Below are 24,478 nucleotides of genomic sequence, written 5' to 3'. Positions count from 1 at the left end.
TTCACCACCTTTCATTGTTTACACCGTTACAAAAAAAGAACAAAAAACCATCAGCCCATAAAAACGAAAAATCACATCGGCCCACCGGGCAAATGCCCGGTATACCCGGTGGCCGGTCCAGCTATGGTCGTGCCATCAGTTAACCCTTTGCGTGCCACCCGGGGTTGCCAGCCCCTGACCTACAGCGTGCTCTAATAGAATATTATGGTCATCAGTATCAAACGCTGCACTAAGGTCTAGCAGGACAAGCACAGAGATGAGTCCACTGTCAGAGGCCATAAGAAGATCATTTGTAACCTTCACTAAAGCTGTTTCTGTGCTGTGATGAGCTCTGAAACCTGATTGAAACTCTTCAAATAATCCATTCCTCTGCAGATGATCTGTTAGCTGTTTGACAACTACTCTTTCAGGGATTTTTGATATGGTTGGAGATTGGCCTATAATTAGCTAAGACTGCTGTGTCTAGGGATGGCTTTTTAGGTTTAACTACTGCCAGCTTGAAGGCCTGTGGTACATAGCCAATTATTAGAGATAGGTTGATCATATTTAAGATTGAAGCATTAATTAATTAATGGCAGGAAAAGACACGTTGATGGTTTGGAGGAAGTAATTATTGAAGTTAACTCAGAAAGATCAATTGGAGAAAAAGAGTCTAAATGAATATCAATGGTACTGAAAGTAGCTGTAGATAATATTACATCTCTGGGATGATTATTGGTAATTTTTTCTCTAATGATTAAAATTTTATTTGTGAAGAAGTTCATGAAGTAATTAGTAGTTAACGTTAAAGGGATAGTTGGCTCAAAAGTACTCTGACTTTTTGTCAGCCTGGCTACAGTGCTGAAGAGAAACCTTTTAAATGAATTAAAAGTCTGTATTGGTCTTTTGTTGATTAATAGGCTGGTGTGAAAAATTGCTGCACAGGCCGACTGTGCTTCGAAATTTCTGGTAGTTAGAATGACTCGGGAGTGTTGATTCATTGATTCATTTAAACCAGCATCATCCTGCTGCAACCAGGTTTCTGTAAGGCAAAGTAAATCAGTTTGTTGATCAATTATTAAGTCATGTTCTAACAGAGACTAGGAGGAGAGAGACCTAATGTTTAATAATCCACATTTCATTGTTTTACTCTTTGGTTCAGATGTGGATACTGTCTTGTTCTTTCTTTGTGATTTTTTTATGTTTAAATTGTTTATTGCTGGCTTTTAGTTTGTTTTTTGTCTGTTTGGGAGCTGACACAGTCTCTATGGAGATGGGTTTTTGGGGGGGTAGCAGGAGGAGAGAAGCTGCAGAGAGGCGTGTAAGACTGCAACTCTGCTTCCTGATCCCAACTCTGGATAGTCATATTTTGGGGGGTTTAATAAATTTGTCCATATTTCTAGAAATGAGAGCTGCTCCCTCCAAAGTGGGATGGATGCCATCTCTCCTGACAAGACCAGGTTTCCTCCAGAAGGTTTACCAATTATCTATGAAGCCCACATTGTTTTTTGGACACCAGTCAGACAGCCAGCAATTTAAGGAGAACATGTGGCTAAACATGTCACTCCTGGTCTGATTGGGGAGGGGACCAGAGAAAACTACAGAGTCCGATATCGTTTTGGCAAAGTTGCACACCGATTCAATATTGATTTTAGTGACCTCCGATTGGCGTAACCGGGTGTCATTACTGCCGATGTGAATTATTTACTGAATTTATGTTTACCCTTAGCCAGCAGTTTTAAATTTCCCTCAATGTCGCCTGCTCTGGCCCCTGGAAGACAATTGACTATGGTTGCCGGTGTCTCTAGCTTCACATGTCTGAGAACAGAATCACCAATTACCAGAGTTTGACCCCCGGTGGGTGTGTCGCCGAGTGGGGGAAAACGGTTAGACACATGAACAGGTTGGTGGTGTACCTGGGGCTTCTGTTTAAATCTCTGTTTATGCTCCCTCCTCACTGTCACCCAGCTGCCCTCTTTCCCCAGCTGCTTGGGGTTTGCCGGGGAACAGCTAGCGGGTCCTATGTTATCTTCGGCTGCACCAGCTACAGGGGCCTGGCTAGCTACGGGTGAATCAAGGGTGCGAAGCCGAGTCTCCAATTCAGTATTACTATTATCTATTATGAGGTATTCTTGGGTCACATTTATTTGTGTGCTACACCAATCAGAGGTCTAGACGCCCACCTTGCAGGTCAACTGCAACGCTGTTTGGTCCAACTGGGCTTAAAAGCGAATTGGTTTGCCCAGAAGATCTGATTTTATGCTAAATTTGACTGTAACTTCCTTAATTCAGTCTTAAAGAGGATGTTTTCACTCCATCTGACTAGAGTCTATGAATTGTAATAATATACATGATTAATATACACTAAGGGAAAAAATTATTTAAAACCCTGCCGATTTTGTAAGTTTGCCTACCAACAAAGAAATGATTAGTCTGTAATTTCAATAGTAGGAAAAAAGCATTTAAAAAAGTTATAAATTAATTTGCATTTTCATGAATGAAATAAGTATTTGATCCCTTTGCAAAATATGCTTTAGTGCTTGGTGGCAAAACCTGGCAAGCACAAAGATCAGATGTGTTTTGTAGTTGGCCACAAGTTTTGCACATATCTCAGGGGGGATTTTGTCCCACTCCTCTTTGCAGATCCTCTCCAAGTCTTTAATGTTTCATGACTGATGTTTGGCAACTCGAACCTTCAGCTCCCTCCACAGATTTTGTATAGGATTATGGTCTGGAGACTGACTTCGCCTATCCAACGCCTTGATATGATTCTTCTTGAGCCAATCCTTTGTTGCCTTGGCCATGTGTTTTGGATCATTGGCATGCTGGAATACCCACCCACGACCCATTTTCAATGGCCTGGCTGAGGGAAGGAGGTTCTCACCCAAGATTTGATGGTACATGGTCCAATCCATCCTCTCTTTGATGCGGTGCAGTTGTCCTGTCCCCTTGGCAGAAAAACACCCCCAAAGTATATAGTTTCCACCTCCATGTTTGATGGTGGGTCAGTGGTCTTGGAGTCATAGGCAACATTTCTCCTCCTTCAAACATGGCGAGTTGAGTTGATGCCAAATGGCTCGATTTTGTTCTCATCTGACCACAACACTTTCACCCAGTCCTCCTCTGAATTATTGAGATGTTCAGTGGCAAACTTCAAAACGGGCCTGTGCTGTACTGCTTTCTTGAGCAGGGGGATCTTGCTGGCACTGCAGGATTTTAGTGGTACCAAGGGTTTTCTTGGTGACTTGGTGTCCCATTGACAAATTCCTCCAGAGTAGTTTTGGGTTGGTTCACACCTTTCTCATTATCATTGAAACTCTACGAAGTGAGATCTTGCGTGGAGCTCCAGAAATTGGCAGTTATTTTATGGTTCTTCCATTTATGAATAATCACACCAGCTGTTGTCACCTTCTCACTCAGCTGCTTGGCGATGGTCTTGTCACCCTTTCCAGCCTTGTGTAGGTCCACAATCTTGTTCTGACATCCTTGGAAATCTCTTTGGTCTTGGCCATGGTGCAGAGTTTGGAATCTGGATAGATTGATTGCTTCCATGAACAGCTGTCTTTTATACTTGTGTGAAATACACCTGGGAGTTGGAAATCTTCCTGATTGATAGTGTTGCAGCCGGTCTAGGGGACCCGACCGCAACAAGAGGAATGATCCACCCCCAGTTCGATCCCAAGCAGCACATCACACATAAGTTAAAATAAGAAATGGTTTATTTACTGGAACGAAACAAAAACGGGTTTCACAGGAGTCACTCAGGCTTCGGGGTGGACCTACGCCGAAATAACAAACAAAAGGAAAACAGCTGAGAGGAGCGACTGCTTGCCTATCCCTAAAGAAACATAACCAAATGACAATCACTTACCTCCCTGCCTAACAAAACATGAGAAAACTGCCCAACTGAAAAGGCGATCCACCCCAATTCCTCCTGGATTCACAAAACGCCGGAGGACACTGATTCAGAGAGTCAGCTGCAGCGACCTGCAGCAAAAGCCTGCACGCATTCATTGGTCAGCATATTTATGTCTAACTGCCTGATCATTTTTTCATAAGCACTTACTTTTTAAGTATGTTTTTTTTATCACCCATGAACCCATGAAGGGCATGTCGCAGCCCCAGCTGGTTGGGGTAAGACCTAAGATGGATGGATTGCCGTCCTCAACCCTGACGTTTTATACTCCGCCTCCAGATCATCATCCAATCTGGGCACGCCATCTTCGGGATCCACCACTCCTGGAGGCGCACCTGCACACTCACATTTACATGTCAGAACCCCAGCCCACGACGGCAGCCATAACAATAGGGTGTCAAATACTTATTTCCTTCATGAAAATGTTAATTAATTTATAACTTTTTTGAAATGCATTTTCTGGATTCTTTTGTTATTGTTCTGTCTCTCACTGTTCAAATAAATCATTGAAATTATAGACTGGCCATTTCATTTTTAGTGGGCAAACTTACAAAATCAGCTGGGGTTCAAATATTTTTTTCCCTGACTGTAATTAATTTAATACTTAAAAAAACTCACAAGATAATGAGCCTAGCGTTCAAAGTTTAACACTAAGCAAAAAGGTGATTAAAATAATTCACTAATTAACCCTGTGATTGTGATTGCCCTGTTTGGGGCGATCGTGGCTCAAGAGTTGGGAGTTCGCCTTGTAATCGGAAGGTTGCCGGTTCGAGCCCCGGCTTGGACAGTCTCGGTCGTTGTGTCCTTGGGCAAGACACTTCACCCGTTGCCTACTGGTGGTGGTCAGAGGGCCCGGTGCCGCCAGTGTCCGGCAGCCTCGCCTCTGTCAGTGCGCCCTAGGGTGGCTGTGGCTACAATGTAGCTTGCCATCACCAGTGTGTGAATGTGTGTGTGAATGGGTGGATGACTGGATATGTAAAGCGCTTTGGGGTCCTTAGGGACTAGTAAAGCGCTATATAAATACAGGCCATTTACCATTTACCATAATCGTACATCAGAGAAACACCAGTCATAGAACTGGTCATTTTCTTTGTTGCAAAACAATTAATGGATTTGCAGAATGACTGCTTATTGGTCTGGCAAAACCCCATCACCACCTCCTCACGGTGCCAGCTGGGAACAATGACCCATTAGGAAGTTGGCCAGCGGTGAGGGTCATTGATGTCAGGGGGAGCGATGCGCCAGTCAGCGTATTCTTCGGTCACACCGAATGCAATGCCAACTCAAAATTTGAAAACGAATACTAGGGCAACGCGCGTCGTCCTCGCCCAAACAACGTGAGAAGAGGACGAGTGCTACCTGCCAGTGGATGGGTCAGGCCAAAGGAGCTAGCCCAATTACTATGCCTCCGTGCCCTGAACGTTGGTACATTAACCGGAGGAAGCTGCGAACTAGCCGACACTCTCAATAACCGCCGCATCGACATTGCGTGCATTCAAGAAACGGAATGGAAAGGGGCGTATGAAAGATTCAGTATCTTCAGTCTTCAGTGGACACGCCATTTCTGGCACAAAACACCTGTAAAAGATGGTCGATTTAGGAGGTGACCCCGACAACTTCAGCCTGTCAAACATATTAATGGAGCAGTATGTTTAAAAAAAAAAATCTAATTAAGCATGCACTCAGTACCCTAAGAATTATTATGGTAGTTAAACACAGTGATAGTTGTATATCATATTATATCACTTCAAACAGAGGTGACCCAGTAATGCTAAAATACAAAGGTTTGGACACCGTTTTGCATGTTTCCCTACTGTAGGGGTCTCTGCAAGCATACAGAGGGGGTACTCTGAGAGGGTACAAGATGACAACTTTGGAATTCTACTAGAAACAGTCGATCATATTTGTTTGTCAAAGCTGAATTCAGGGCGAACTACGCTAAATTAGCGTTTTTAGCTAGCAGCTACAATAAGCATAAAAGTTACCTTACGGCTATCATTTGTTAACATGACGCTTGTTCTTATACATGTAATACATTTATTACCAACCTGAGAGTTTATCCGCTATTCGACATGACGAATGACGAATGACTTCTGAAGTCTTAATTCAGCTCAAGATGCTGTAGATTCCCGTCAGTAACACTTTCGGTCCGCTAGTAAAACGTAGTTCTATTAATCTGCGCTTGAACCGGAACCGGATGTAAGTTCCAAAAAACGGAATTTTGGGACTTGAAATTGAATTGTAGAACTGAAACTGAATGGTGAGAAGGGAATCTGAAATTATTCGAGAGCTGAATTTTGAGCTGAGGTTGAACACCAAGAAGACTGAGTACTTAGAAGCCGGCCCCCAAACCGACTGCACCATCAGCATCAATGGAGAATACCTGGCGAAGGTATCTCACTTCAAGCACCTCAGATCAATGATCAACAATGACGACGACATCCTGCCAGACGTACGACCCAATGCGCCCTGGATGAAGTTGCGCCAAGTCACTGGTGTCCTGTGCGACCGACGAATGCCTGACATCCTTAAGTCGAAGATCTAAAAGAGCGTAGTGCGCCCTGTGGCCCTTTACGGATCAGAGTGTTGGCTGGCCACCTCAAAGCACGAACAGGACCTTCACACAGTGGAAATGCGGATGCTGCGATGGTGCCTGGGCCTGACACGATGGGACCACGTCATGAACATCAACATCCAAAAGCGGCTGGGCATTGCGCCGATCACGGAGAAGATGCAACGAGCGCGACTGCGATGGTATGGGCACGTGGTCAGAAGTGACGAAAACTCAGTGGCAAGAATGCACTGCGACTCAGCCCCCAAGACCAGCGACCAAGGGGCAGACCAAAAAGGCGATGGATGGACCGAATCAAAGACGACGTGAAGAAGATCGGCCGAATGGAGGCGGCTTTGCAGAAAAGCAGACCCCGCAGTGTGGGAATAACGCTAGGAGGAGGAAGAAGAAGCAGAAGGACTGCTGATTGATTTTCTTTCAGTCAGCAAATTGATTATGGAATAATCATGGAGTTTCACGGTCACAGCAGTTGATTTTCCGACAATTGTATCAAGCAATCCAGAAAAATGTAACACGAATTTAAGATTTATTTCCTCCATGTGTGGAAATGTGTGTGTTTTATATTGGCCAGCCATGTTATTTCTTGCGAATAATTTATAGGGGGGTAATCCCTAGAGTCCATATACCAGCCTGCACATGAATGCCCCCCTCTCCGCTGTCTGGCTGAAACTGAGATCAAACGTTGCGCTGCTTTTACTAACATTGTGGACCCAGTAGACTGGGTATCTGTTCAACACTATATATGTAGGGTAGGGTTGTGTCCTCACACGTTTTCTCAGGTTTACTCAGTTGCTCTGGCAAAGCCTGAAATATATAAAGAAAGCTTCTAAAAACTGAAAACACCATAATTTATGCAGTGCTGGAAATTCTCTGCAGCACTGCAGCCAGTCTTTAGTGTACATCCTCCATTAGCTAAGAACATCATTTACATAGCTCACACTTGACAGGAGCATTAAAGTTTATATTCATTTTTCTTTCTTTGCTCAACCCATTTGCTCCCTGACCTTTTTTTTCATGCCCTCATTCCCCCCCCCCCCTGCAGATAAGATTGAATCATTAGCTCATTTATAGAGAGTTCTTCACTGGTTGCCTCTTTAAGTCTTTAGCTTATATCACACATAGGGCATCTCGTCATCCCTCCTCCTACATCTGCCAGCCTCTATTCACACTCTTGTGTATTTGGCATTTTTCAAGCATTCTTTGCTGCCTGTGACATTTCTACATCATTGGGTCGTGCTAGCAAGATTAAACCCATGATTACCTATTTTCTACTTCACAATGGGAAATGCTTTTAGCCTGCAGGATGAAAGGGAGTCTCATTTTGTTGATCCTGTGGTCATCAGAAAAAGGTCACCTCAGCCTTTCATTACAGGAAAATCTACCAGATGGGCATTTTTTGTACGAGGACTTGTTAATGTTTGTTGTGGAGCACTAAAGTGGTGTTTGGACATTGCGACATGGTCCCCAGCCTGTCTGACTTGACCTTTCCTTGTCTGTTCCTAGCCAGTCTACATTATATGAAAAATTCTGTCATCACGAAACTTGCCTCCGCCTCTAGTTTGCCCTGTACTCTAAAACTGTTCAGTATGGCCTGCAAATGGTAAATGGCCTGCATTTGTATAGCGCTTTTCTAGTCCCTAAGGACCCCAAAGCGCTTCACACTACATTCAGTCATTCACCCATTCACACACTGGCGATGGCAAGCTATATTGTAGCCACAGCTGCCTTGGGGCGCACTGACAGAGGCGAGGCTGCTGGACACTGGCGCCACCGGGCCCTCTGACCACCACCAGTAGGCAAACATGGGGTTAGTATCTTGCCCAAGGATATTTGGCATGCAGCCAGGAGGCAGCTTGGGATCGAACCACTGACCTTCTGATTAGTGGCTGACCTGCTCTGCCACCTGAGTTACAGCCACCCCAGTTTATCTGCTTCTTGGCTTCTAAATTGTGTTGCCATCTTTCTTTTTTAATGGTTGCTTTTAAAGCTGATCTTGCCTGATCTAATGTACTGCAGAGCAATGTTGTGTTAACACTTGAGGTCAAGGACAGTCCAATCATTCTTTAACGTGACCGAGAGAGTGAGAAAGCAAATATTCAACAACAGCTAACTATGCTTTACTGTGTTTGTACCTGACCTGTCTCTGTCTCTGGGAATCCTGGGGAATTTTTCACTCATTCATCAGTGGGCTCCAAGTCATGAGATGCTGCCTGGGGGAAACTGCTGTGACAATGACAGAGTAGGAGGGTTGATTTTTGGCAACTCCAAGAGTAGCGACAGGGTCCTTGTGGGCCTGGTTGGAAGAATTTTTCAATTAATTTTAAACACTTCCATTTCTGGCTGAATGCACTGCAGCTTGTTGAGGTCAGGACAATCTGTAGAATGAAAGTGGCTGAATGGTGTGCCCATAGTTGTCATTTGCTCACTTTGGTTGCAGATAGATAGGCAGTTTAACCGCAGTTGCGTATGCATTTTGGAAGAATACACATGTGGCCATTGTGTTGTCTCTTTGATATTGATTTTCTAAACTCAATACCATGATGTCCAACACAAACCACAGAGTTTGTGTTTTGGAAGCAATACAGTATGGACATAATTTTAATGTACAGTATAAGCAGAGCTGTGGATATGAATATATGAGCATGATCTCTAGTCACTTTAATCTATCTCCATTACACTTCATAAATCCACATAATGACGTATCTATGAGGTTTTAAATATAAATTCCGTAAAAAACTCTCTTCAAATTTCCTCAAATTAAGTTGCTTGCTGCTGGGCCATAGCAGGGGGTTAAGGGGCTTGTATGCATATGCAGTTTTCTCCAACAAGATGAAGGATTCTTTTGACGCCCTTGGCATTGATCCCGTGGAGGGGTGGGAGGAGACACAAATCATCTCAACTACATACTGTCTCCCATCAGTCCATTTTCTCCTGACATTGTACTAAATGAAATAATTTAGTGACCCCTCCTTCTTTTCATGTTTGCCTTTTTAAAAGGCCAGATGATGTTCTCTGCATGTCTGACACCTTATTAAGCCTCTGGGGGACGAGGGGGTTGTGGCATTTTTATTTGGGGATTTTGAGATGAATGGAAAGCTGTGCTTGTATGCAATCTAATTACTGTGGTCATCTGTGGTCGTCATCTGCCAAATGGTTAAACACAGTCATCATGGCCTCTATATTTATGTCTATACTTGGATCAAACATGGAATCGCTACTGATTCCAGAGGTAAATTAACATGAATGAATACATCATAATATGTGCTTGCATCAGGATTTCTAGTCTGATCGCCAGATGTAAGCTAGAACGTTCAGATCATGTGAAGGACATTAAGGACATGTATTCTTCTTTTTATCCTCCATATATGGTAAATGAAAAGGGACTAACAGCTATCTCCAGACAATGGATTTTGTTTTTGCACAACCTCACCCAGTGGACGTTTGTATGAGCTAGAGGTAGATTGCCGGACGCCTTGTGGGGGGGAGTAATGGGGTGCCCTGTGTTGGCTCTTTGTTCTTGCTGTATGAGAGAGGACCCCCTAATCTGTCACCGTCAGGTACCCTGGGGGAGGTGAGTCGTGATGAATACAGGAAGGGATTTGAGAGGACACTAAAGAGGGTTTCTTCATGACTTATATATGAGTGTAGAGCAAGAGCTGCTGTTTATAAAACACCCCAGGCCACAAACAGCTTTGTTGCTCTTCTCATATTTTTTTTTTAAAGAGAAAAGCCTCAGCTTTGCTGAACAGCCTTTCCTAAGTTTTGCAGTGCTACAGGCTGCAAGTATGCTTACGCAGTTGCTGTTGCTGTTTTTTTGTCCTGTAAGTGAGTTAGATATTGGTGACTCTTAAAACACAAGCTTTGAAATGATCTTTCCAATGATATAAAAATTATGTGCAGATAAAAGTGTATAATTTTTGTGCATTAGCAGGTTTATCTGCAGATAATCAGGACCATGTTAAATAATAATACTGTTAAAATTGAAGGAATAAGGGATTCAGATTCATGTCTTTTGAGGGTATTTGACAACTTAGCAGTTTACACAACCTCATTAGCAAACCACTCGTGTTACTGCAGGCCAAGATAAGGAGCATCACTAATTTGACTTTAAATTGTACCACTTCACTGATACCATAAAGTCCATTAGTATCTGCATCAGGAGAAGGGCTGCCATTCCCAAGCCATCATTACCGTTTTTCTTTTTCTCGCCTGCGCTGGTAATTAAAGCTGTGTTTATGAGTTGTCTGTGCAACCGCTCAGTGATTGAGGGTTGGGTCTGTGGGCGGAGGCTTTTCCCTCTTCCAGTATTGCTAGAAGCACATGAGGCTTCTATTAATTAAGGCACATTTCCAGATTCAGCAGGCTGCCTTCTTCATGCCAATGAATGAAAGTCAGCAGCATGTACATGGAGGTTGTAGAGTGAGTGTTTATAAAAATGAATCTACATTTTGCTAGGGAGGCAGCTATTTTTAAGTATATCAGTTTTTGTGTTGTGGTAGTGGTGAAGCACATTGAATAAAAAAAACATCACCGTTAACCTGAATTGACATAACATATGCAGCTCATTATTATTATTATACACATTATTATTATTATTATCTTTTTTTGTTTATTTCCCTTTATTTATTACTTAGTCAGCACTAAGACAGCAAGCATGATCTAAGCCCAGCAAAGAGTTAAGAAAGGCAAAGCATTGCCCGTCTGTGTCTTTGTCTTGTAGTCTCCTCAGAGGCTTATAGCAGGAGATTTTTAGCTCAGCTAAAAATGCTGATGTTGGTGTTTCTGGTACAAAAGCTCCCCATGGATACAAGACAAAAGAACAATCTGGCTGTTGCAACCTTATGAATATGTAAGAGTAAATCTCTGAACATTTAATGATCTGTTCTATCTTCTAAAGTCCTCTTTTGTCTCAAAAATCTAATAAAATGTATCATCTACTACACATGCTCTTCTGCTGTCCTTGTACTTTTTTATATTAGTTTACCATTCCCAGAATTTGTATGTCTGCACTGATATTTGCCTAATATTGTAGTTTTTAATATGTTCAGCAAACATCGCAGCAGAAAAACTGTGAAATGAAATATTAAAGAGGGCTGAGTGAGAAATGAAATGAAATATGGGGTTAAAGGGGGTTAAAAGGGAGAAGGTGAAAATTGGTGCCATGTAAACGGCATATTTATCTTTTAGTAGTGCTAATAAAACAAGTTCATTAAATCCAAGAATAAATAAAAAATGTTTATTCTCATATACATGACCTGTTTTTAATACTTCCCTATTTGACTCACCTCACATATTTATATTTTTTTACAAGAGTGCTAAATAAAACCTGTCACACGCTCAGAATAGTTATTTCAGTACAAAGATTATTTATCATAAATTAGTCTCTCTATGCATTTTTTGTGTTGCTTCCCTAGGTAAGAGTTTCCAGTAAAACCCCCACGAGAGGCAGGCCAGAAAGTCCCTAACCCATTTTCATGTCGAACCTTAGAGGCATATAAAACACCAACTGACCCAGATAATCAGAAGGCAATTTAGCTTGTTCTCTTTAAAAAGCTCAACCTTGTCAGTTTTGGCTTGCTCTCACTAATAAAAGCAATTCAAGGGGATCATTTATAAGATCCTGCTGGATTTCTCTTGTAAACTTCATTTTTATTGTTACTTTAGGGTTGTTTGACACGAGAAGCAGACTGGGGCACTAATCACAGGGTTGGGGGTTTGACCAAGACCTCCAACCATGACTCAATAAACTGAACCGTATACTGTCTTGCATTTTAGTCTGATTAGGTTGTGTATATGGATTAATGAAAAAAATTGAAAAACGTATTCTTTGTCCCTTTTGTCTTCTGTTTACAAGGTCAGTAATGCTAATATCTGCTGGGATGCAAAACTGTAACAGTCATGTGATTGGCAGAGTTTGCCCTTCCTTTGGCGTACTTACAGTCACTTTCACTGCACAGGAAAGTATGGCAGTGTTTGTGTGAAACTATTTTCTGTGAGTGATTAGTCATTTTAAAGACCTAAAAGTCTATATTTTTTGTAATAGAAAAAAAACCCCAGTTCATCTTAAGCTTCGTGATCGTGTGCTATATCAGTTGAAAGATGGAAAACTTGAATGAATAGTGGTGTTATTGGTGGATGTTAGTCCAGACTGTTGCACAGTGAGAGAGCTTCAAAACCCAAATGCATGTAGCACAAAATGTTTGGGATTTTATCAGAGAAGATGGTCTCATTGAGTTGTTTGTATGATGTATCATCTGACTGTTATGATCGACCAAGGTGGACATAGCTTGGAAACAAGAAGCAGTGGGATAAAAAGTCATGGTGCACAATGAGGGTTGCTGAAATTACCCAATGTGGGTGGTACATTTAGTTAGAGAAGGCACAAGAGAAATTGCCTGAAGCCAAAACAGATTCTACAGTGGGGCAAAAAAGTATTTAGTCAGCCACCGATTGTGCAAGTTCCCCCACTTAAAATAATGACAGAGGTCAGTAATTTGCACCAGAGGTACACTTCAACTGTGAGAGACAGAATGTGAAAAAAAAATCCATGAATCCACATGGTAGGATTTGTAAAGAATTTATTCGTAAATCAGGGTGGAAAATAAGTATTTGGTCACCTCAAACAAGGAAAATCTCTGGCTCTTACAGACCTGTAACGTCTTCTGTAAGAAGCTTTTCTGTCCCCCACTCGTTACCTGTATGAATGGCACCTGTTTGAACTCATCATCTGTATAAAAGACACCTGTCCACAGCCTCAAACAGTCAGACTCCAAACTCCGCCATGGCCAAGACCAAAGAGCTTTCGAAGGACACCAGGAAAAGTATTGTAGACCTGCACCAGACTGGGAAGAGTGAATCTACAATAGGCAAGCAGCTTGGTGTGAAAAAATCAACTGTGGGAGCAATCATCAGAAAATGGAAGACATACAAGACCACTGATAATCTCCCTCGATCTTGGGCTCCACGCAAGATCTCATCCCGTGGGGTCAAAATGATCATGAGAACGGTGAGCAAAGATCCCAGAACCACATGGGGGGACCTGGTGAATGACCTGCAGAGAGCTGGGACCAAAGTAACAAAGGTCACCATCAGTAACACACTACAACGGCAGGGAATCAAATCCCGCAGTGCCAGACGTGTTCCGCTGCTGAAGCCAGTGCATGTCCAGGCCCGTCTGAAGTTTGCCAGAGAGCACATGGATGATACAGCAGAGGATTGGGAGAATGTCATGTGGTCAGATGAAACCAAAGTAGAACTTTTTGGTATAAACTCAACTCGTCGTGTTTGGAGGAAGAAGAATACTGAGTTGCATCCCAAGAACACCATACCTACTGTGAAGCATGGGGGTGGAAACATCATGCTATGGGGCTGTTTTTCTGCCAAGGGGACAGGACGACTGATCCGTGTTAAGGACAGAATGAATGGGGCCATGTATTGTGAGATTTTGAGCCAAAACCTCCTTCCATCAATGAGAACTTTGAAGATGAAACGAGGCTGGGTCTTCCAACATGACAATGATCCAAAACACACCGCCCGGGCAACAAAGGAGTGGCTCCGTAAGAAGCATTTGAAAGTCCTGGAGTGGCCTAGCCAGTCTCCAGACCTCAACCCCATAGAAAATCTGTGGCGGGAGTTGAAAGTCCGTGTTGCTCGGCGACAGCCCCAAAACATCACTGCTCTCGAGAAGATCTGCATGGAGGAATGGGCCAAAATACCAGCTACTGTGTGTGCAAACCTGGTAAAGACCTATAGTAAACGTTTGACCTCTGTTATTGCCAACAAAGGTTATGTTACAAAGTATTGAGTTGTATTTTTGTTATTGACCAAATACTTATTTTCCACCCTGATTTACGGATAAATTCTTTACAAATCCTACCATGTGAATTCATGGATTTTTCTTTTTCACATTCTGTCTCTCACAGTTGAAGTGTACCTCTGGTGCAAATTACTGACCTCTGTCATCATTTTAAGTGGGGGAACTTGCACAATCGGTGGCTGACTAAATACTTTTTTGCCCCACTGTATATTATTATTTTTATCATTATTGTTATTATTATTATTATTATTATTATTACTTTTTTACAGCATAAAGTGTTGTCACAGAGCTGCAGTCAATAAAAGTGCTATATAAGCTTTCAGTTTAATGCAATTTAATAAGAATGGACTTGTTGAATGAGTCTCATAAAGCCTTCCTTAATATTGAATTAAATTACAGATAAAATATTTTTTGCTGTAGTTGAACATTTAAATTTTTTTTTTTTACTGAAAGATATTACGTTCTGAAAACACTACTAATAAATACAACTGAGGGGGAAAAAAAGTTAATGCTTTTTGTGACTTTACAGGCTGTAGACTGTAACAGTATGCTTTTTTATTACTGGGAACCCCTAAGATATATGTGTGCAGTAATAAATATATTCAAAAAGATTCAAACAGAGCACAAGGAGACCGCTCCGTCTGTCCTGCCCGGGGCTCAATATCTGCTGACAGACATTGGTGTAGAGATCCATGCCCTCTTGTGACCGAGTTACATCTGCCTTGCTTTCCTGAGCCAGGCCTATGTGGAAACGACACTGCTGCCTGAATGTTAATACAGTACGTATCCTAGGTCTGGGTAAACCTCGCCACCTGCAGTCCTTTTCTGTGGCACTGAGAAAAGCAGGAGTTTGATTGGTTGTAGTTTGCAAACATCATGCCCACAGAAAGCTTCCGGTGCATTTCTGAGCATGATTCCCAATGAACCATTACGTGACATGGACAGACTCCAAGATCGTTAGAATCAGAATGGAGCCAACTGGAGGCTGAGTTCACGCTGGCTGGCTTCCTCTTAGGTGATTGATTAGACTCTAGCATGGCTGTCCTTAGAGGAAGATTGGGACGCTGGGACTGGTCGACTTCTCTAAGTGATGGAAAAGTAACTCTCAAGGACACAAAAATGTATCTGTGAACTGAGGCTAACACTCTTTGTGCCTTCTTATCATACAAAGAATGTTTGATAGCCTGCCAGTCTAAGGGCCACAAACAGATATTTGTTACACTTTTTACAATGTAAACTCATCAACTGGAATCTGAGAAAGTGATGTGGGATACAATAGCTTCTTTTAGAGATCATTTTAGAGCTTCAGCATTATAAAATTAGCTGCTTTTATTCCCCAATGGACGAATGGACGAACTATATCATTACTGGACTTGAGAACAAAAATCCAGAAGCTACCTTTATTTTGCTGGGAGACTTCAACAGAGCCAACATGAAGAAGGTTCTCCCCAAATACTATCAGCACATCTCCTTCCCCACAAGAGGTGATCAAACACTGGACCATTGTTACACTCCATTCAAAGAGTGCTACAAACCCCTCCCCCGCCCAGCTTTTGGTAAGGCAGAACCATTGTTCCATTCTGCTGCTAGGTCATCTACAAATGGGACAGTGAGGCTGAGGAGGTCCTACAGGACTGCTTTGACACAACTGACTGGCAGATATTTGTGGATGCAGCTGATGGCAACATCAATGAACTCACAGACTCTGTCATTGGATATATTGGAAAGTGCATGGATGATACCATCACAAAAACCACTGTCCGCATATATCCAAATCAGAAACCCTGGGTAAATAAAGATGTTCGTGCCAAGCTAAAAGTGCGGACCTCTGCCTTTAACTCCAGGGATCCTGATGCATATAAAGCAGCCAGGTATGACCTCCGAAAGTCTATAAAAAAGGCCAGAAAGGAATACGGGGACAAAATGGAGTCCAGCTACCACAGCTTTGACACCAGGCGACTGTGGAATGGAATGCGCTGCATTAATGACTACAAGAAGGACAACACAGTCATTGTTCAGCCCACTGCATCTCTCGCAGACGAGCTCAACAACTTCTATGCTCGTTTTGATGCAGACAACAGAGAGCAGATCCTCTACCCTCAGGAGGACAGTGAGGCTGTAACTTTAACTCTGAAAACAGAAGCTGTGAGATGGACTTTTAAAAAGGTCAATCTTCACATAGCTCCAGGACCGGACGGCATCCCGGGCCGGCTTCTCAGAGTGTGTGCCGACCAGCTGGCAGACGTGTTCACCAACATCTTCAGCCTCTCCCTGAGGCAGTCAGTGGTCCCCACGTCCCTCAAAGCATCCACCATCATTCCTGTTCCCAAAAAATCAGTGGTCTCCTGTCTGAATGATACCGTCCTGTTGCACTGACATCCGTCATCATGAAGTGCCTGGAGCGGCTGGTCAAAGGTCACATCTGCTCCTCCCTCCCTGACACACTGGACCCTCTTCAGTTTGCCTATCGGACAAACAGAGCCATGGAGGATGCCATCGCTCTGGCAATGCACACCACCCTCACTCACCTGGAAAAAGGGAATACATATGCAAGGATGCTCTTCATCAACTACAGCTCGGCATTTAACACCATCATCCCCTCAAAACTTGCCACGAAGCTCGTCGACCTTGGGCTGGAAACACCAATCTGCAGATGGATTCTAAACTTCCTCACAAACAGGCCCCAGGTGGTGAGAGTTGGTAAGCACACCTCCTCACCACTCATCCTAAACACAGGTACGCCACAGGGTTGTGTGCTTAGCCCCCTCCTATATTCCCTGTTCACACACGACTGTGTTGCTAAACACAAGTCCAACATCATCATCAAGTTTGCGGATGACACAACCATCATAGGCCTCATCACAGACAACGATGAGACGGCCTATAGCAGGGGTGCCCAATCCCGGTCCTCGAGAGCTACCGTCCTGCAGCTTTTAGATGCATCCTTGTTCCCACACACCCGAATCAAATGAATGGCTTGTTATCAGGCCTTTGCCAAACACGATGGCATGCTGAAGAGGTAATCAAACCATTTGATTCAGCTGTGTTGGAGTAGGGATGTATCTAAAAGCTGCAGGATAGTAGCTCTCGAGGACTGGGATTGGGCAGCCCTGGCCTATAGAGAGGAGGTGATGGCACTGTACGAGTGGTGTCTGGAAAATAACCTGACTCTCAACATCAGCAAAACTAGAGAAATGATAGTGGACTACCGGAAACGACCAGTCAGGGAACACCAGCCCATCCACATCAACGGTGTCAAGGTCGAAAAGGTCAGCAGCTTCAAATTCCTTGGAGTCAACATCACCGAGGACTTCTCCTGGACCCTTCACACAGACACTGCAATCAGGAAAGCTTGCCAGCAGCTTTACTTCCTGAGGAGGCGGAGGAAGTTTGGCATGAACGCGAATATCATCTCAAATTTCTACAGGTGTGCGATCGAGAGCTTGCTGACGAGCTGCATTACAGTTTGGTATGGAAGCTGCTCTCCCAGCAGCCGTATATCACTACAGAGGGTAGTGAAGGCAGCAGAGCACATCACTGGCCATTCAGGACATTTATCTTCAGCGATGCCTCCGTAAAGCACACAGCATCATCAAGGACCACAGCCACCCAGCACATCAGCTGTTCTCCTTGTTACCATCTGGCAGACGTTACAGGAGTCTGTCTGCTCGGACTACAAGACTTAATCATCAAGCCATACGACACCTCAACCACAACACTTAAACACACACAACACAGTCCACAGGACGCACTCAGAAGCTACCCTGCAGTTTCACAAGTACTCTGTTTAATCTGCACTGGTCACTCCACTTTACTGATATTTATATTGATATTTATATTTTAAAAAAGTGCAATACTGTAATAAGTACCACTAAAAAACTTTTGTACTGTTCAGTACTGCTGCTCATTCCTGTGCAATATCCCATCTGCTCCCCCCCCATCACATTCCTATTCAAGATTTTCTTTATTTAATCACTAGTGTGTACATATATTTATATATACATATATATTTAGTCACTTAACTGAAAAATCTCTTTTCTCTTTACTGCGTCTCATTAATATTTTACTCTTTACTATTTTTCTATTTATTTTTCTTCTACTGTACCATTCTGCTGAGTGACTTTTGCTCGTCAAATACATTTCATTGCAATGTTGACCCTGTGCTAACTTGCATATGACAAATAAAAACTGAACAATGTCATCATAGGCAAGAATGAGCAGCTTTTATTTTTATAAAGCAGATTGTACAGATATATTTATTATTTTACAGGCAAAGAAAAGGCATTTTAATGCCTCAATTTTTATCATGTGCACATAGATTTTCATAGGACTGTGCAATGCTGTGGAAAACTAAGTACACTGGAAGCAGTAAGTACACTTCTTTAGCGTACTTTTAATCAAATACACACATTAATTATCAGTGTGACCAAAGCGGAGATGCACAACAATAGGAGCCCAAACCAACTGTCAAACACAGTGAAATGCTCTAGTGAAACCTTAAATGAGTTGCCCCCAAGCCTCAATAAACTGAAACAATGCTGTAAAAAGAAGAGTGGTTAAAATTTTCTCCACAACAATGTGTAAGACTGATCAAGTCAAACTGAAAATCAATACTTTGATTTACTGCTGTGTAAGTTGGTTCTATAAGCTACTGGATCGTGGGGTGTGCTTAATCTCTTTTTCACATGACTGTAGTAGTTTACTACTTCCTGCATAACCAAGGAGTTACTGTAGTTTGTAGATTGGACCTTCATTCCTATTTTTCACTTTTCCCAAAGCTATATTAACCTCACTCCTTTCTAGACTACCAGAGCTCTAATAAACATGTGTTCCATCTTTTTATGTTAGTTGCAATGCTGAAGTATTATCAAATTTTGCTAAATATCATAGGTTTTTTTCATATGTAAGTTTATACCTTGAAAATAATTAATATATTTTGGATTCTAAGACAGATTTGACGATGGATTGATGGATTTTTTTTTTCCATAAGAGTACTTTTTTATGTCTAACTGTATGGCTCAATAGATAAGTCAGCCTGAGACAGTTATATAATAATAGGCATTGTCCGTGTGTCCCTGAAAAATTCATGTGTCATCAGCAAGCACAGAGTCTGAGAATGAAGTGTTGCTCACAATTTTTTTTTTATCTGTTCTTTAAACTTTGGTTAGCTATTGTGCTACCTTTACTAAAGAGTATTATAGGGTTATAGCATATTTTCCTCTGGGTGGAAACACTCTGATGAAGGATTGCAGGGATTTTCTGCATTTATTTATGAACTGTGAACTTGATCTGAAAGAAAGAAACATGTGGGAAAACATGAATGACTATACTGCAAGAGTTTTTTTGTTTTATATGTAAAAGCAGCAGATGTCAGAAGGAGAGAGTCACTAAATTTAACTACCCTGAATGGTTATTGCAGAAAAATGCATTGTTTTCTCAAAACCACAGTTTGCTTTGGAAAATCTTGATGTTATCCTCTTAAATGTGAAGTTTTGAAACAGCTTAAGCAGTTCACGTCTCAAACATTTAAGTCAGACTTGTGAATAATAAAATTCCTTTTGTCTTGGATCATGCCAGCTTAGTTCAAAGAGGACATTCAGGTTTAAGGGGAATGTACTTGCTGACTCTATGCCTGTATTGATTATAAGAACCGTCCGTGATGCATCTTTTTTCCCCTGCACTGATCAGATCGTGCTTTGACTGCAAGCTTTTCACAACTAATTTAGAAGCACATTTGTATTTATAGCTAAATCATGCCTTATCTAGTAACCCAATGCCACACATTCCTTTTTGGTTTTGTGGGTTTTTTTTCAACCAGATTCTGAAAATAATCTGAATCTGGTTGAAATAGTAGTTAGTAACCCGCTAACCAGGTAGACAGCATCTCCATTGTTTTATGAGCACAGGAGCCTCAGCTGCTGTCTTAGTAAACAGCTGGCCATTAGTGTTGACTTCAGTAATAGGTACAGTAGCATTAAAATCCCACCAGGGAGCCATTTGATCACCTGTCTGCTGCAGTTACCAAGACAACATAAATGAGATGATGGCTGCATGATTGTTTAGTGTTTGTTTCACTTTTTTAATCTGAACTGTGTCATGAGGATGTTTTCCTATTGTCTGTGGTGATACAAAAGAGGGTGGTTTTAGGTTAATAATAAGGAGTTTTACATAGACATATTGGTAAGCAGGTGTTCCACACATGGAGACTTCTGCATGCTTCTTACAGTACCTGAAATATGTCACAGTCTTTTTTTGCTGCTGTCATTGGGTAACCGTGGGCAGACTATTTCATACTAGTTTAGCATATGCTTGGGATCTTCCATGGCTAATATCTGTCTCAGTTATAACTGCTTTTTCCTTATATGTGAGCAGCCAAACTCAGATTATGTAAATGTGCTGCATTACAGTAAGGATGGAGCTTTTGTTGGGTTTATAGCTATCTGTTCATCTGCTCTAAATGCAATCATTGCATTTGTGGGCAGCAGCTCTAATCTCAACCTTTACGTCTGAGCCTCAGGGCTCATTTAGAGCATCTCTGGCACAGAGGCAGGGTGGTATCACTTCCATTTAGATGAACAACCAATCTGAGGTTTTCCTCTCTTCCAGGCTTCAACCATGTGGCTGCTAAACACCCATGACAGACTTGATCACCACATTGACTTTCTGCCACATTGACTGCTGATTTGTTCAGCTGCCCCTCACAAGCTCACAGCAATATTACTGCAGCACCTAATTACACTTTATAAACCTCATGGTGCACTTAAAATATAACACCTGAATACAACAATTAAATATACATTAGGACTGGGACATGCCATCCTGATTTCAGAAAATTGAGACACTGTGAAATAAAAACAAAACTGAACCCCATTTACTTGGTTTATTTATTGTTAAAGTAATTTTGAAACCAACATCTTCTATAGAAAGAAAGAAAAAATGGGGGAAAACACTATGGAAATAGACAGATTGTAGAATACAATTTCTCAGCATAAATTGTGTTAAAATATAACCAAATAAATAAAAAGTTGTGGCAGAATTAGTACCGTATTTCCTGGACTACAAAGCGCACCTGAATATTAGCCGCACAAGCTAAAATCAGGGGAAACTCCTGTTTTGTACATACATTAGCCGCACCTGACTAAAAGCCGCAGGTTTGGTAATGTTTGGTAATGTTTACTTACCATATGTAAGAGAATATGCACAAAGGGAATTGTCAGGAAAGAGATGGCTGTTTGGGACCACATCCCTTGTATTAATATTTTGAAAAACAAGTTACCGGTACATATTTGCATAACTTTTTACGTATATGCACAAGTAACGGTAATTACAAGTATGAAACATGTACTGGGCTTTATAAACGAGGAACAAATGTAGTGTATAACAATAACCTACAGCACACCAGAAAAAGAGATTTGGCCTACCTTTTAGGCTCAGGTGCAGTAACACGGCTTTAACAAGAAGAAAAGTCAGTCATTCACCACCATCTTTCTCTTCTTCCTGCGCACTAAAATCCATAAAGTCCTCTTCTCCAGTGTCGGAAACGAACAGGCTCAGGATGGCTTCATCATCCACTCTCCGCTTCTCTCCTTCGTTGTCACTTTCAAAACCAAAGAAATCCTCGTTGTCAGTGTCAGAGTCGAACACCCTCTGAAGGGCCGTGGCAGTGTCCTCCTCTCCATCACGCAGCAGTCCAGCCCTTCGAAATCCTTTGGTGATCGTGGATGTTTTCACACTTCTCCATAGCACTCTTGCAGCCATTCCTTCATTACGCTTTCCACCATCCACCCATTCTTGTTGACCTTAACAGAGATGCCGCTTGGGATCTCTTCTCTTGGCATAGTCATCCGCTTAAAGATCACCATTGGCAGAAGTTTAAACCCTGATGCTGTGCTGCCCAGCACACAAGTGAAATTCATTCTCTCATGGCCAGTGGTTCTCACCGTGATGGTTGATTCGCCTTGCTTGTTAACAGTCCTAGTGAGGGGCAGGTCAAATGTCAACGGCACTACCTCTGAAATTTTCTATCTTCGACTGTTGGCGACTGTTTTGGCTTTTAGTTGGATCTGCACTGTTGAAACACCTCGCCCATTTGCTCTCTGTGTGTTCACCCAGTCTTCAATACAGTCTTCAAGTTTGGGCCATCTGCTCTTATTTCCTGTGAAAGCTTTTTTCGTCTTTTTGCACAGAGCCAGTTCATCACGCTGGCGTCTCCAACGTCTCACCATTGATTCGTTTATACCAAGGGTACGTGCAGCAGCTCTATTTCCCTTGCTGAGTGCCAAATCGACTGCCTTTAATTTGAAAGCTGCATCATATGCATTTCTTTTGTTTGCCATACTGAGGGTTTGTGAATGAAAGCTTCCTTTGCTCCTGTAATACCCCTCTTGCTCTTGCTAATCAAGTTTATCTTTCGCGCTACGGACGGACATGTGACCAGCATACCACTCTTGTACTCTTGTGTGTCTGATCACATGCCCTTCCGCCAGGCAACGTAGTGCTGTACAACAGCAGAACAACCAAAACAAATCCTCTTACGATATCACAAAAATCATGGACGATCCATAGAAAAGACGCACCTGACTAAAAGCCGCAGGGTTCAAAGCTTGTGCAAAAAGTAGCGGCTTATAGCCCAAAACATAAAAATTCAGAGTTAGCAAAAATCTCTGTAACAAAGATGAGCTTAGCACTAAAGTGGCTTTGGGTCATTAGGAGGGACAGCTAAAATCAAAAATTGCTTAAGAGAGTTAAAGTATCAGTTAATTTGTGTATTTGTTTTTTTTAATGGGCATTTCAAGGAAGAAGCTAAGTTGTTATATGAGAATGTGACGGGTGGAAAAGGTTGTAGGCTATCTCAAGATTTTTGTCTTCTTCTTCATGATGCAGTGTTGCAGAATAGGAGACAGCACTTCTTCTGCCGAGTTGGTCTATTATAATAGGTGATCAGTGCCTGTTCTGGACTGAATGAGTTGGTCTAATGAAAAGCCTTTTCAGTGAGATGTCATCTGTCAGTCACCATTAGACAGTGCTGTGTAAACAGTGGCTGACAGCAGAGGAGGTTTTCTGCATGTTAGATATAAAACATGGATTAAGCCAGAATGAAAACCAATCCCTTATTTTCACATTTTAACTGAAGGAGACAAAACAAACAGCTGTGCAGTAGATGGTAAACTCTGCATCTGTTTTTGGTGTCATTTTGTTTTTTCCAGAATGGTACTGACTATGGGTTCCTGGTGCGTCAGAATTCTGAACTTCTGCGAGCCCTGGATGAGCTGGAGAAGACTTGTGCCACACTAAGGGAGGAGAATGGTCTGCTGGTAAGACTAAAAATATAACAGAGGGCGTGTAGACTTGAGTGAAGGTTTTGTAAGAAAGTAGGCCAGGTGCACAGACGGTGAACAAAAAGATCTAACTCCCTTTGCTTCTTTTCTTCAGTCATTTTATGCAGGTGTTTGAGTTCCAACTTGCAGATTTGAATCATTATTAAGCCTTTCTGAATAACTGCGTGATTTATTTTTTTGCCGCTGCTGTGTTAGCATTTGCTGCATCCCTTTTTTGTTTAGCGGAAGAGCAGTGCCCCAGAGACTGAGGAGAAGGTCAGGCGGCTGAGGAGAAAGAACACAGAGCTGGCTGTTCTTGCAAAGAGGTTGGAAGAGAGGGCTCGGAAACTGCAGGAGGCCAACCTCAAAGTGGTATGCAGCACATATAAAATAGCTCAAACATTCCCACAGCGAACTGAGTCGCCCAACAGTGTGGCTGCAGTGACTCTGAACCAATGGTACATGTACACGGTTTTTATATAGTGCATTTCTACTCTACCTGAGAACACATACGACATGCCTCATTCACCAATTCATACAAGCACTTTTTCTTAAGTGCTTAAGTGTTTTCTATCTAACATTCACACACTCACACGAGTAAATTGAGATTTAGTATTTTGCCCAAGGCATGCAGATTGGAGCAGCCAGAGATCAAACCACCATACTTCTGATTAGTAGACCTGCTGTACCTGCTGTACTACCACACACATGCAGCAAGTGACTCCTTATCAGTCCAAATCACATTGTCATAATGCCTGATAACAAGATAGAAACAGAGTCACAGAGCATGTGAATAAAAGGGTACAAAAAAAAAATTCTCAACACAAGAAAACATGACAAAATGAATTAACACCTCACACACTATTTATTAAATATGT

General features: G+C 42.1%; 2 protein-coding genes across 5 annotated transcripts in view; both read left to right on the top strand.

The window, feature by feature from the left end:
- tspoap1 (TSPO associated protein 1) overlaps positions 1-24,478 on the top strand; it is a 77,865-nt gene that overhangs the window by 13,218 nt on the left and 40,169 nt on the right. For all 4 annotated transcript variants that reach the window (XM_086309741.1, XM_086309743.1, XM_086309742.1 and 1 more), the window contains 2 exons: positions 23,490-23,597; positions 23,844-23,972. In XM_086309741.1, the coding sequence (XP_086165867.1) occupies positions 23,490-23,597; positions 23,844-23,972 (237 nt within the window). The remainder of the gene's footprint in view (positions 1-23,489; positions 23,598-23,843; positions 23,973-24,478) is intronic.
- Positions 15,623-16,659, top strand: LOC147321337 (uncharacterized). Its single transcript, XM_086307591.1, has 2 exons — positions 15,623-15,724; positions 15,874-16,659. Exons 1-2 carry the CDS (start codon positions 15,623-15,625, stop codon positions 16,657-16,659), a joined length of 888 nt encoding a protein of 295 aa, XP_086163717.1.

The sequence above is a fragment of the Aulonocara sp. 'chitande type north' Nkhata Bay genome, linkage group LG10 (assembly GCF_057382095.1).
Source record: "Aulonocara sp. 'chitande type north' Nkhata Bay isolate Kocher_YH1m ecotype deep benthic linkage group LG10, A_spYH_male_GT1.1, whole genome shotgun sequence".
In the NCBI taxonomy this organism is placed as follows: Eukaryota; Metazoa; Chordata; class Actinopteri; order Cichliformes; family Cichlidae; genus Aulonocara; species Aulonocara sp. 'chitande type north' Nkhata Bay.
This window is presented reverse-complemented; position numbering and strand designations above follow the sequence as displayed.